This window comes from Aethalodelphis obliquidens, unplaced genomic scaffold, assembly GCF_003676395.1.
Source record: "Aethalodelphis obliquidens isolate GAN/ISIS:26980383/991018 unplaced genomic scaffold, ASM367639v1 scaffold100, whole genome shotgun sequence".
Classification (NCBI taxonomy): domain Eukaryota; kingdom Metazoa; phylum Chordata; class Mammalia; order Artiodactyla; family Delphinidae; genus Aethalodelphis; species Aethalodelphis obliquidens.
This window is the reverse complement of record NW_020838044.1, coordinates 1,978,635-1,991,481: the sequence shown is the minus strand read 5'-3', so window position 1 is coordinate 1,991,481 and position 12,847 is coordinate 1,978,635. Positions and strand designations below refer to the sequence as shown.

The 12,847-nt window shown below is 39.3% G+C and overlaps 1 protein-coding gene across 1 annotated transcript in view; it reads right to left on the bottom strand.

Moving 5' to 3' along the window:
- Nucleotides 1-12,847, bottom strand: part of GNAI3 (G protein subunit alpha i3) — a 40,159-nt gene that overhangs the window by 14,722 nt on the left and 12,590 nt on the right. Inside the window, exons 2-3 of the mRNA XM_027096320.1 lie at nt 4,162-4,204; nt 3,908-4,049 (exon numbers count right to left, since the gene is read on the bottom strand). Of these exons, the coding sequence (XP_026952121.1) occupies nt 3,908-4,049; nt 4,162-4,204 (185 nt within the window). The remainder of the gene's footprint in view (nt 1-3,907; nt 4,050-4,161; nt 4,205-12,847) is intronic.

Genomic DNA, 12,847 nt, shown 5'->3' with positions numbered 1-12,847 from the left:
GTAAAACATTAATCAAATTTAAGGAAACTGTTCTCTTTTTCCTTCTTAATCTCAGAGGAACAGGAAGAAGAAGAGACTGAAGCATTTAAGAAGTCTGGAAATCTAGTAAGGGAAATAAACCCCTAAGGGAATAATTCAGTCTCTACGCTCCCCAAAGGTATAATAATCCTCTAAATGAGAGAGAAAGAAAGGCAGAAGGAGAAGAAGAAAGTAACACAGAGATCTGATCAAAACTTCGTGAGTCACAGACATAGCTTTATAAGTGGTTACAGTTTTTTTTTCTTTTGCGGTACGCAGGCCTCTCACTGCTGTGGCCTCTCACGTTGCGGAGCACAGGCTCCGGACGCGCAGGCTCAGCGGCCATGGCTCACGAGCCCAGTCGCTCTGCGGCATGTGGGATCTTCCTGGACCGGGACACAAACCCGTGTACCATGCATTGGCAGGTGGACTCTCAACCACTGCGCCACCAGGGAAGCCCTTGTTTTTAAAACTTTTTAAAACTAAGATATGTGAGAGGTAAAGAGGACAGAAAGGGCTGAGAATTGTGATTGCTTTGCTTTATTCTACCCACCACTACTTGTCAGATAGTTTATAAAAATAAACATAGGTCTCATGGGATGATTTTCCCACCTCAAATCTAATATTTATCTGCCTCAGGAGATTTCCAAATAACCATAAAAATGCAACTACTAAAAAAAAACATATACTGGGTAAAGAAGAAGTAAAGGGGGAAGGGGAGCAATCAATTGTATTATAAATAGTCACTAGGACAATAAACTAGCACGCAAAAAGCATTTCAGACCACAGGTGAAATTGCAAACAAAAATTCCTAAGACTTGTGTATTCCCAAAACTCGTGCATCCACCTAAGCAAAAGAAACCAAAACTAACCATAGCACACTCCAATTAATTTTGCCGAACCCAGGATCTTCAGCCTTAATAGATTTTGCTGAGTAATACTCTCTTCCTTTGAGATCCTTTCCAGTATTCTTCCTAGGAATACTTTAGACCCAATCGTCTCTAAGAAACTTCATCTAATATCTATATTCCCCTCGTCTCTTTTTAGAGATAAAAATTTTTGATAAAGGAACAAATGAGAAAAGCTGAAAAATTACACAAACTGGCAATGTACTCAACAGTGGGCATGTCCTTCTACACATATGGAATAGTACTTTATTTAACATTTAATGACTTTACAGTCCCTTGGTTCTGAAATTTGATCTATACACATGCAGGTATTCAAAACCTCAATAAGTATTGCTTTGTTTTTTTTAATACCATGATTCTAATTTTAGAAATTTTTAAACAGAGAGAGAGCTACTGCTACGTATTTTTGCTGTCCTGACTTTGTAAAGTTTTAGGACAAAACATTTTTCCCTTACCACTTAACCCCTTCTACAGACCTACTCCTGCTTGCCCATAATAAACCCTCTTTTATAGGTCGATAAAGAGGCCCCTCTTTACAGTGAACTTCATACCTCCACCTTAAGCAGATATGAAAAAGCAACCTATCCCACACCCAGCTTTATGCTTTTCTATTCACTCTCCAGACAACTGTAAAAAACTAGAGGAGGATAAAAGAGGAGCTATAAATATAAATCCTTACATATGAAAAAGGAAAAGAGAAACTTCAAAAACAGGGTTGTAGATTAGGATGAGTGAATGCTGGAGGGCTAGGCTAGGTGATTCAGGAGGCCTGAGAGGAATTAATAATGTCAACTGCATCTGGTGACATGGGAGTGTTAGGACCCAGAGATTAATGATACTGATTTGATAAAAGAGAAATGAAAGGAGGAAGGATACTATGGTGTGAATGTTTGTGTCCTCCCCAAATTCTTATGTTGAAATCCTAATGTCCAAGTGATGGTTTTAGGAAATAGGGCCTCTGGGAGATAATTAGGTCATTAGGGTGGTGCTCTCATGAGTGGGATTAGTGCCCTTATAAAAGAGACCCCAGAGAGATCCCTTCCCCTCCTGCCAAGTGAGGACACAGCGAGAAGTCTGCAACCTGGAAGAGGGCCCTAACCAAACCATGCTGGCACCCAGACCTCAGCTTCCAACCTTCAAAAGTGTGAGGAATAAATTTCTGTTGTTTATAAGCTACCAAATCTGCGGTACTTTATTACAGCAGCCTGAACAGACTAAGGCAGAATATGACAACTACATCTGGTGACAAAGGAATGATAGGACCCAACGATTAATAACAACTAATTTGATAGTGGAAAGAAAGGAAAGGAGGAGGGATGGCCAAAAGGCAGAAAGGCAGTCAGACAGAGGGTGAGAAGTCAAAAAGGAAGAAACTAAGAAAATAAGTAAATAACTGAGATGGAGAAAAAGCCAACAAAGAGAAGGAAGAGAATAAATACAGTATTACTAACCAATTATTGGATACAGCAAATACAACAGAGAAAGAGTTGGGTGATAGGAAGGAATGAGAAAAGGGAGGAAAAAAGTAAGAACACAAGAAAGAGCTGGTAGAAAGAGGGAGGCAAAAGCAAGAAGAAAGGCAGCTGCGAGAGGGGATAGAAGGAATAAGACAAAAACAAGAGTTTGTTTATTCTTGCCTTAGCTATCACATTTTTCCTGCTCAGAGGCTTAGAAAAATAGTCTCTGATTTTTTGTGATATGGAACCCTTTTACAAAAACATAGAAGTCATGCCCCACACATTCCTCTTCATTTCTTCTTTTGCTCCTCTTCTCGCCAATCATTTTAGAACCCTTACTCTAGCTGCCCTTCCTTTATGGCACCTCTAGTCTTCCTAATCTAATACTATCCAATTAGAACCATCCTTCTATTATTTTTCCCTCCAAGAATTTCCTCACTTATTTACTGAATGTTAATTTACATCTGAGAAATTGAGAGTTGCTTAGAAGAGTTCCTAAGCTACTTCACAGACATATAGGCTTTGCTTTTCCAGGCAGTCTCTCCAAGTCACTTCCTTTTATTGCCCATAGCACCTAAGTATGACACTGAACACAGCTGATGACTCTCTTAGTTCTAGGAAAGCGTTCTATACATTCCCAGCCTTCTCCTGGAGTTTAGCTGATGATGATATAAAAAATCACCCACTGGGCTTCCCTGGTGGCGCAGTGGTTGAGAGTCCGCCTGCCGATGCAGGGGACACGGGTTCGTGCCCCGGTCCGGGAAGATCCCACGTGCCGCGGAGCAGCTGGGCCCGTGAGCCATGGCCGCTGAGCCTGCGCGTCCGGAGCCTGTGCTCCGCAACGGGAGAGGCCACAACAGTGAGGGGCCCGCGTACCGCAAAAAAAAAAAAAAAAATCACCCACTTTCATTTTGGCTCTCTCCCCACTGCATCAAACATCCTAATTTATAAACTAGACCTTCAGGGCCCACTAAGTATTATAATCAATCAATACAACTTTTGAATATCTGACAGGTGCAAAAATTATACTAGGACATGGTATAATCCAATTCTATAGCCTACAGTACAACATAGTATAGGGATATAGTTATTCTTGAATACTGGAAATTTGCCTCTAAAATTGAGACTTAGTGTTCATGTCCTTACCAAGTTTATTCTGCGACACTGATATTTGCCTTTAATCTCTACACCTCAGAAAGCAGAGCTCCATATCATGACAACCTCTCTTAGATTATTTCAATTTACTACTATAAAAGTCAACAGTGCTGTAAAAGAAGCAAGTGAATAAAACAGTTACCACAAAAACCTATAGTATATCCACAGAATCCCATTTCCTAGACTTACCTTTGTGGTAGTAATCTAATATCTCTTAAAGTAGATTGCTAACATGTCTCAAATGAGCAGACAGTACTTTACTACAACTTAGCTTGTTGCCTAAATTTATTTCCCTAACACATGAAGCAAATTGGGCTTAACTGCATCTACTGAAAAAGAGCAAGTAAAGAGGAAATGAGATACACTTACTGCTCTGGCAGCTTCCCCAAAGTCAATCTTTAGCCGTCCCATGGCTCTTATGATTGCAATGATGGACTGTATAGTATTGCTGTAGACAACTACTTTATATTGCTTACATTCTTCCTCTGAATAGCCATCCTCATGAATGATTCTTTAAAAAGAAGAAAACCACAAATCATTACCATGGACCTAAAATGAAAAGACACTATGGACTTTTATGCATTATGAGTAAATGTTTTACAAAAGACCACGTTCCAACTTACTTCATCTGTTTCACAATGGTGCTTTTACCAGATTCTCCAGCACCTGAAACAGAAGAAAACCAGACTTTGAATTCATCTGTAATCCAGCTCAAAAGTATGAAATCAACATAAGTGATAATTCTAGATTAACAGAAACCACAGGTCCTAGGGAAAACTTTGGTGAGGTTTTCTATCTATCAGGAAAAACTACAAAGCTTCTCCAGTAGAGATTTTACTTTCTTTATATAACACAGCAACCAAATATAATTCACTGAAAGTGTTCCAGGGCCATCTTGATTATCACCTGTGTAACGTAGGCACTCTAAAGGAGATACGGCAACATAAACACCTCTAGGAACTCATCCTCTACATCCAGGGTCCCCAAGCCCTGGGCGGTGGACTGACAGCAGTCCTCAGCCTGTTAGAAACCAGGCCGCACAGCAGGAGGTGAGTGGCGAGCAAGTGAAGCTTCATCTGCCCCTCCCCCTTGCTCGCATTACCACCTGAACCATCCCCCTGCCTCCCCTCTGCCTCCCGTGGAAAAACTGTCTTCCATGAAACGGGCCTCTGGTGCCAAAAAGGTTGGGGACCACTGCTCTACATGAAACATCATGAATGACATAGACACTGAACACAGGCAAAAATGAAATGATTTTTTTTGGCTTATTCACTTTTATTAATTCCTCTGTCGACATCCATGGACCTAAGAAGCAGCAATCCTCTCAGCCATGAGACTAAAGAGTTCACAACAGAGGAGGCAATGTCCCTATCACTTTTCCACTGTATACACACTCAAGACCACATTTCCATCCTCAGCCAGCTGGAATCACTTTAACAACCACAAATGTCAGATGGGCCCCCTGAACTCCTTGACATTCCACCTGCACTTCCTTAGTCAACTCATTCTCCCACCTTCCAAGATGCCTATCTGACACCACCTCCTCTCTCTCAAACCTTACAAACCCCTACCCACTCTGACTCTCAGCTAATGATCCTGCCACCCTCTTCCTGGAAAAAGTAAAGCACTCTGAAAAAATTATCTCATTTTCCCATAACCAAACCCACCAATCTATCTGCACCTCCATTAATCTCTACCTTTATCAGTGGATGAACTATCTCTGCCAGTGTCTAAGACTAACGCTGGAGAGAGTTCACAATTGGAGGCTGTGCACTCACCCACCTCATTTTACCTATTCAAGGTCTTGGCTGCTACAATTGTCTCATGTCACTCAAATATCATCAAGTTTTCTCTACCCACTGGGTCACTCTCTTCGTTATACAAACTTGCTATACTATCCATCTTAAAATCAACACAAACACACCCCATTTCCTACCTTTCCTTGACTCCACAAATCTTCCTCTAGCTACCACTCCATTTTCTCTCTTCCTCTTCATAGCAAAACCCCTATGAGTTGTCTATATACATGTTCTTCAATTCTTTCCCCCAATTCTCTCCTTAACCCACTCCAATCAGGTGTTCATACGCACTACTCTACCCATTTCTCAAAGTCTCCAACAACTTCCATCTTAACAAATCCAATGGTCAATTCTCAGTCCTCATCTTACTCAAACTGTCAAGCAGAACTGGTCCAAGTTGGTGACTTCTCTTGAAATATTTTCTTCATTAGGCAAGCTTCTAGATCCAACATCCTACTGGTTTGACTCCTACCCCACTCCTCAGTGCCCTCCCTCCTGTCTCTGAATTCTAAAGGTTGTATTGCTTCAGAGCTCCCTCATTGGACCTTTTCTCTATCTAAATTCATTCTCTAGGTCATCTCATCTAACCTCATGGTTTTAAACACCACTCATAAACTGATAAGAGTTAACAGCTAGTGAGTACTACATGCCAGACACTATTCTAAACACTTTACTTGTGTTAACTCATTTAATCCTCACAATAACCCAGTGAGGTAGATATTATTACTATCCCCATTTTATAGACAGATGACAAATTCATTTGTCCACCACTACATAGTCAGTAAGTGGCAAAGCTGAAATTTGAATTCACACAGGTTGGCTCCAAAGCTCTTGTACACTGCCTCTGTGCTAATGATTCCCAAATTTACATCTCTAATCTATACCCTGGCTTCTAACCTTGGCTCCAGACGCATATATCTAAATTACTTACCTGATAAATCTTATATTTCTAGTAGACAACTCAAACTTAAAATGCCCAAACTAAGTTACTGCTTCCCCACCCTTACCCTCAAACAAACCCTGCTCCACCATGTATCTCATCTCAGTAAATGACTTCAACATTCACTCAGTTGCTCAGGCCAAAACTGGTAAGTGACATGTAGCTAACATACAGATGGAATGTGGGTGCCAGGACCAATATGTATACTGAATTAGTAGAGCTTAATTTTTAAAAATAGAATTAAATATAGCTCTAACAGTTTCTTCTTGCACCACAATGATCATGAGCATACTGGAAACCATAGACCTAGATCATTGCAAAAGCTTCCTAAATGGTCCAATGCTTTAGACCTCACCTTTCCTATGGTCAGTTTTCCACTCAGTAGCTGGAATGAATTTTGTAAAATGTAAATCAGATCGTGTCACAACCCTGTCCCAAAACTCTCCTATGGTGTCCAATTACACTCAAAATAAAATTCATGGGCAATAAGGCCCAATATGCTCTGGCCCCTGTCTACCCCTTTACCCTCAACTCCTATTATTCTCCACTTCCTTATCTTGCACTTGTCAGACCAGCTTTCTTGTTTTTCCTCCAACATACCAAACTGGTTCTCAATGAGCTAGATCCTGTCTCATGATCTTCACATTTACCATTCTCTCTGCCTGGAATAAGTTTTTACAAGATCTTCTTCACCCAGGTTTCTGCTTCCCTCAGAACAGCCTTCCCTGACTAATCTATCTAAACAGCCCCCACCCAATCACATTCTCTCCCCTTACTCTGTTATATTTTTAAAAGCACATATCACTTCTTCACATTAAAGATTTCATCTCCTGTCTTCTCCACAAAATATAAGCTCCATGAACATTTATTTAACCTCGTATTCCCAGGGCCTAGAACTGTGCCTGACATAAACTGGTTACGTAAATATTGCTGAACAGATGAATGACTATCGTTCAATAAGAATGATCCTTTACTAATATTTCTCAACTCTATCAACCAAAAACGTTAGTTAAAATAAAGTTCAAATAATTTTATAATTTCAAAAAATAATAATAATAATAATTTTATAATTTCAAACATCTACATTTTTAGAGAATCAAAAAGGACATTTATATATGATTTTATCTCTGTTCTTGTAAACTTAAGAACAGAGATTCTATCAATTATCACTTAATTGATAATCGGGGTAGCACTAAAACAGTTAATATTCAAGTAGCACACAAAGAACTTCCTAATGACAGTGTGAGAAAGAAGTGATTTCTCCCATGCATATCTAAAAAAAACCCCCTAATGATTCAATTTTGAGGAAGAGAATACGAAAGCATACCACTTACATTTAAAATAGTCTATAACACACAATTCCCAGATTATCCCATGTTAGCAGCAACTACAAAATTAACTACAAAAAGTAGAGATTAATGAAGTAATGTGCACCTTCTTTAATATATTGAAAACAGCATTTCTACCATTGATGTTGGATTTTTTTTAGTGAAATAATAAGTTTATTAATCTCAGAATCAATTTTTACCCATCTCATTAAGTTCTACCCTATGAAGGTGCTGATTTAAAAAAAAAAAATGTTGCTCTCTCTCTCTCATGTTTTTCCAAGGCTCCCTGATAAAATGTCAGTTTGTCCTTCTCTTTATTATCACACAACATATATTCACCCAAGTTTTTATTAGGCATCCAATTCTATCTCTTAAAAGAAAGCACCTCTTACTGACCACAGAACTAAATACAGGATTTGTTTCAGTGGGTGTACCATAGCATTTCATACAAATAAAGAATGAATTGCTTTATACCAAGCCTTTGACCCATTCAGTTTCTAAATCACCATGAAAAGTGCCACCATCTTACCTTCCTTCCAGGTACGAAATCTAAGAGTCATCTGGAACCCACTCACTCTTCTCTCCTTACATCAAGCTGTAACAAAATCTTCTTCTTATGCATTTCTCAAATTAATTCTTTCTACTACTCACACATCTGAGCCTGACGTATACCTACTGGATGTTACTGCTGCAATTTTCTCAAACTTCTAGCTCAATGCCCCTCTTCCCTCTCATCATCTCCAAATGGCACTATTAAAAAAAACATCAGGGCTTCCCTGGTGGCGCAGTGGTTGGGAGTCTGCCTGTCAATGCAGGGGACACAGGTTTGAGCCCTGGTCCGGGAAGATCCCACATGCCACGGAGCAACTGCGCCCATGTGCCACAACTACTGAGCTGTGCTCTAGAGCCCGTGAGCCACAACTACTGAGCCCATGTGCCACAACCACTGAAGCCCGCACGCCAAGAGCCCGTGCTCCGCAACAAGAGAAGCCACCGCCATGAGAAGCCCACGCATCGCAACAAAGAGTAGCCCCCGCTCGCCACACTAGAGAAAGCCCCCGCGCAGCAAAGAAGACCCAATGCAGCCAAAAATAATAAATTTTTTAAAAAAACCATCAATTTACCTAATAATTCTCCAAATTCTTCCAACATTTTCTATAACCCTTTCTTATTAGGTCTGAACTCTTTTTTTTTTACCTCAGTCCTCTGTGCTCCACTGCTTCGGTAGTATGTTCTCTCTCTAATAACTTCTCACTCTTAGGTTTTCCCCAAACTGCTACCCTTGTCTCACCTTCCTTCCCCAATACACATGTGGTGTTTGAAACTTCCTAATTTTACGTACATCTTTTTATGTAACTTCCTTCAAAATTCATCACAAGTTTAAGGAGAGATTCATTTGCCCATCTTCAATCTTCAATAATAAGGATATAAAGAATGGAATAGACATAAAGGAATTGCAAAGACAGACTCTATGGCTTGAAGAGGAAGGAACTGAAGATGATTTTGTAGGGAGAAGGGGTGGAACTGGGCAGGCGGTAGGACATATAGGGAAGAATAGTCTGAAAGGCTCCAGAGACAGGAGGGAATGGGATCAGTTCGACTTAATTTATCCTTAAAACGATATGTATCTAAAGGATATCCAATATAAATAGGAAAAAAGGATGAGAGCTAAAGCTACAGAGATTTTTGAGAGAAAAGGAAGACAAGTAGCTAAGTTAGATGGTCTTGTTCTCAACAAAAGAAACAAGGCAATCTGCAGAGAACAAAGGAATGGAATTAATTTAGAAAATCATGTTATAAACAGTCAAACAGAACAAGAAAGAAATGTGTGTACAGGTTAGCACACAGAATCACCAATACTGTTAGACAAAAAACAATTTACCAGTTTATATTCTACTGTAGAACCACTGTATTTACCTAAATATACTCTAAATTTTATTTTTAAGGAGCTCCTTGAGAGCAGGTACCATATCACAGGCCCACCTATTTCTTCCCATAACATATACTACATTATGAATGTGAAAAACAAGAAATGGTGATGATTTCTTTGCAAGATTTTTTTAAGGCCAGTGAATTGCTAGTATAAATTATTATATATGAGTAAACACATTCAGCTCACATACCCACTGATTTTAAAAATGTATCCTGAAAGATGGCTGACACTCAAAACCACAGTATCACCTGATGCCTCCTCTTTTTTCTCTCTCATTTTGACTAAAGAAAACTTAAAGCCAGCCCAAAGAAGGTACATGAGTATATTACACTCTTTCATACTTCTGTGCCATCAGGCATAATGAATTTCCTCATCTGTAAAACAGGGGTCAATAGAAGATTCTTAGAACAGTGCCTAGCACATACTAGGTATTCAGTAAATGTTAACCAGCCATTATTTGTGAATGCTGTTTTCTCTGTTCCAAGTGCCACCAAGTAATGTTAAGGCCCAAAGTGTTTAATTTAATAAAAACTGCTTGGATACTGATGTTGGTTCAAAACCTGAGTAGAAATGGTATAACTACTTAGCTGCTGTCTCACAATAACAATACCGTGGATAGAACCTGGATTCACATACTTAGTCATCAACTTATAACCTAAAAGCTACAGCAAACTACATCAAAGCATTAGTCATTTTCTCTGCCCCACCCTGAAGAACAAAAACACTTTCTTCCTTAAATCTATTTTCAGCCCTAGATACTCCTGTCTGCTACCTCTTCTCCCATACTTCTCACCCATCTGCACCTCTGCAGCTTTTCCTTTAAGTTTGCCCACAGGTCTCTGCACCACTACCTCATGTACTAGTAGTTATTCCAGTGGCACCTGAAACACCTCCTTTTCCTTTTAAATACTTGTTTCTGTAGAGAAGTCATGAAACTTCTAAAAGACCAGGATTATAACTACAGCACACCCCCTTTTCTAGAAGTCTCACAGCCCCAATATGCCACTATTTTTGGATAACCCTCTAGCCAGTGCTAGACAAACACATGCTCATGGTCTCTCTACAGGCCTGCAAAATCAGATATATGGGAACATATGACTGCAATAGGCACAGATCAGCCTCTCTCCCACAGCAGATTGAAAGCTTAGTCAGTAACTTTGATTTTTCTTTCTAACTTATTTTCACCTTTCATTTACAACTCAGGCACTTAAAAAGATTTTTTAGTTAGGGATACCATGTAGGAACAAACTCTATGGAAGAGGAAACTTTGGTCCTAGCTCTGCCATGACTAGCTTGTGACCCTGGGCAAGTCACCTAATTTAATACCAGTCTCCTTACACATAAAATGTGAAGGAGTTTGGCTTAGATGTGCTTTATGGCTGCATTCTAATATTCGATGATTATAATTATTATAATGCTAAAGGCAGACTAAATCTCTAATTCTGACACACAGAGGCTTCAAATCAAATCATGGATCCACATCTTCCTATTAACCCAACAATCCACAATACTACCATAGTACAGTGATCAGCATGTTCTTCAATTACGCACTACTGATCAAGAAGGGACAAAGAGCAGAAAGAATTAAGAGTGTAGCAACAGTAAGGAAGTAAGAGTTGTCTGGCAGCCAAGCTCCTATATTCATGCTCAAGGATATTCTATGTACAGTCTTAAACTAGCAGAACATTCAAGTTAGATTGCTATTCTTAAAAAAAATATGTGAATATCTATAACTAAAGATCACAGGAGCACAGTTCCTGCTATTTCCAAAAATAAGATTATCTATTGTTCCCACTGATTCCTTTCTATTGAGGTATAAGTAGCTAAGATAATAAAAACTCAGATTAAGGTAAAAAATGACATTTCATCCAAAATGCTTTTCAAGGTACCACACAACACAAAAACCAGTTTCCAGCTTCCTAATTCAGTAAAAGAAATGGTTAGCAAAATTACAGATGGGAAAAATGTCACAGAGCAAACAAAAATTGTTATTCAGCCTTTAAAAAACACACACACACACAGACACACACACATCCTGCATTGCCTGGCATTGCTAGACAATGAGACTTCAAATACAAATAAGTTTAGGAATTTATGGTCTCATGGGAGAAGTTAGATATATTTTTCTTTTGAAATTAGCAAGTTTCCTTAACCTAAAATAACAGAATAATTTTTTCACCCAGCCCACTGTCCCTCTAAGCATGCCAAGCCTCTGCATTTAAACATTTTTGAAATGCTATTCAACTCGAACTTCAATCTTTGCTGAAGCCTCCCCATTCCCTCTGAACACAATTAATACTCCCGCTCTGTTGGCTGGCACAGATTATTCCCTTTCAGCATCAGTCCCAGAGGTTAATTTCCAAAATCAAGTCCCAAACTGTCCTTCCCAGTCACCTTACCTCATTTTATCTCTAGCCAGCTCTGGCTACTCAAAAATAAACTTTTTTTTTGTCTCTCTTTCCAGCTCCTAATCTCATAAACTGCTAATGGGTTTTCTTGATTTTGATTAAAATGGCAACGAAACTCTTTTTGGTACAACCTGAAAACCCTTCCACATCTATGTAATTCTCCCTCAAGGTGACTCTGACCAGATTCAACCTGATCCTACAGGTTAATATCAAACACCACAACACTAATACTTGGTCAAATTATTTTAATTATTTGGGTTGGTGCCTGTTTAGTATTCCACTAGTCCTAAGCTCAAAAGCACACTCCTCGAAAGCACAAAATAGTGCCTTCTTTTTGTGCCTCTACCCCCAATCTAGAGCACAGTCTAGGACAGAGTAGACACATTAATAACTGTGGAATGAATGGCTTGAGTTTCTATGAGATCCAGTGGTTGCCTAATTACATTTCGCAAATGCCAGTTGCAAGAGATGGAATTTTTGATATAGGCAGTTAACAGAAACAGAAGATTTCCATGACTCTGCTATCTTTAGTCAGCCCCACACCCATTCCTGGTTATGCCTTCAACTCTCATCTCACAACTATACTTGACAATAAATTTGGACTCACTCACAAGCCTCCTGTTCTCCCTATTCCCCTCTAAACCTTACTCTCAAAACCCAGTCCCAGCTCCCTTGTGCCCACCATCCGTTTCAGTGAAATTAACTGCTATGAATCTGTCCTGCCCACTCTGTATCCTAATACCTGAAGGAGTGCAAGAAACATTGTGAGTGCTCATTAAATATTTGTTCAGTGAATGAATGAATATCTTAATAAAAGATAGCAATGAGTTGTGACTGGGACAAAGATAATGGGTCTCTTCTCTGAAAAAGATTTTTCTAGGAAGCAATCACATACCAATCA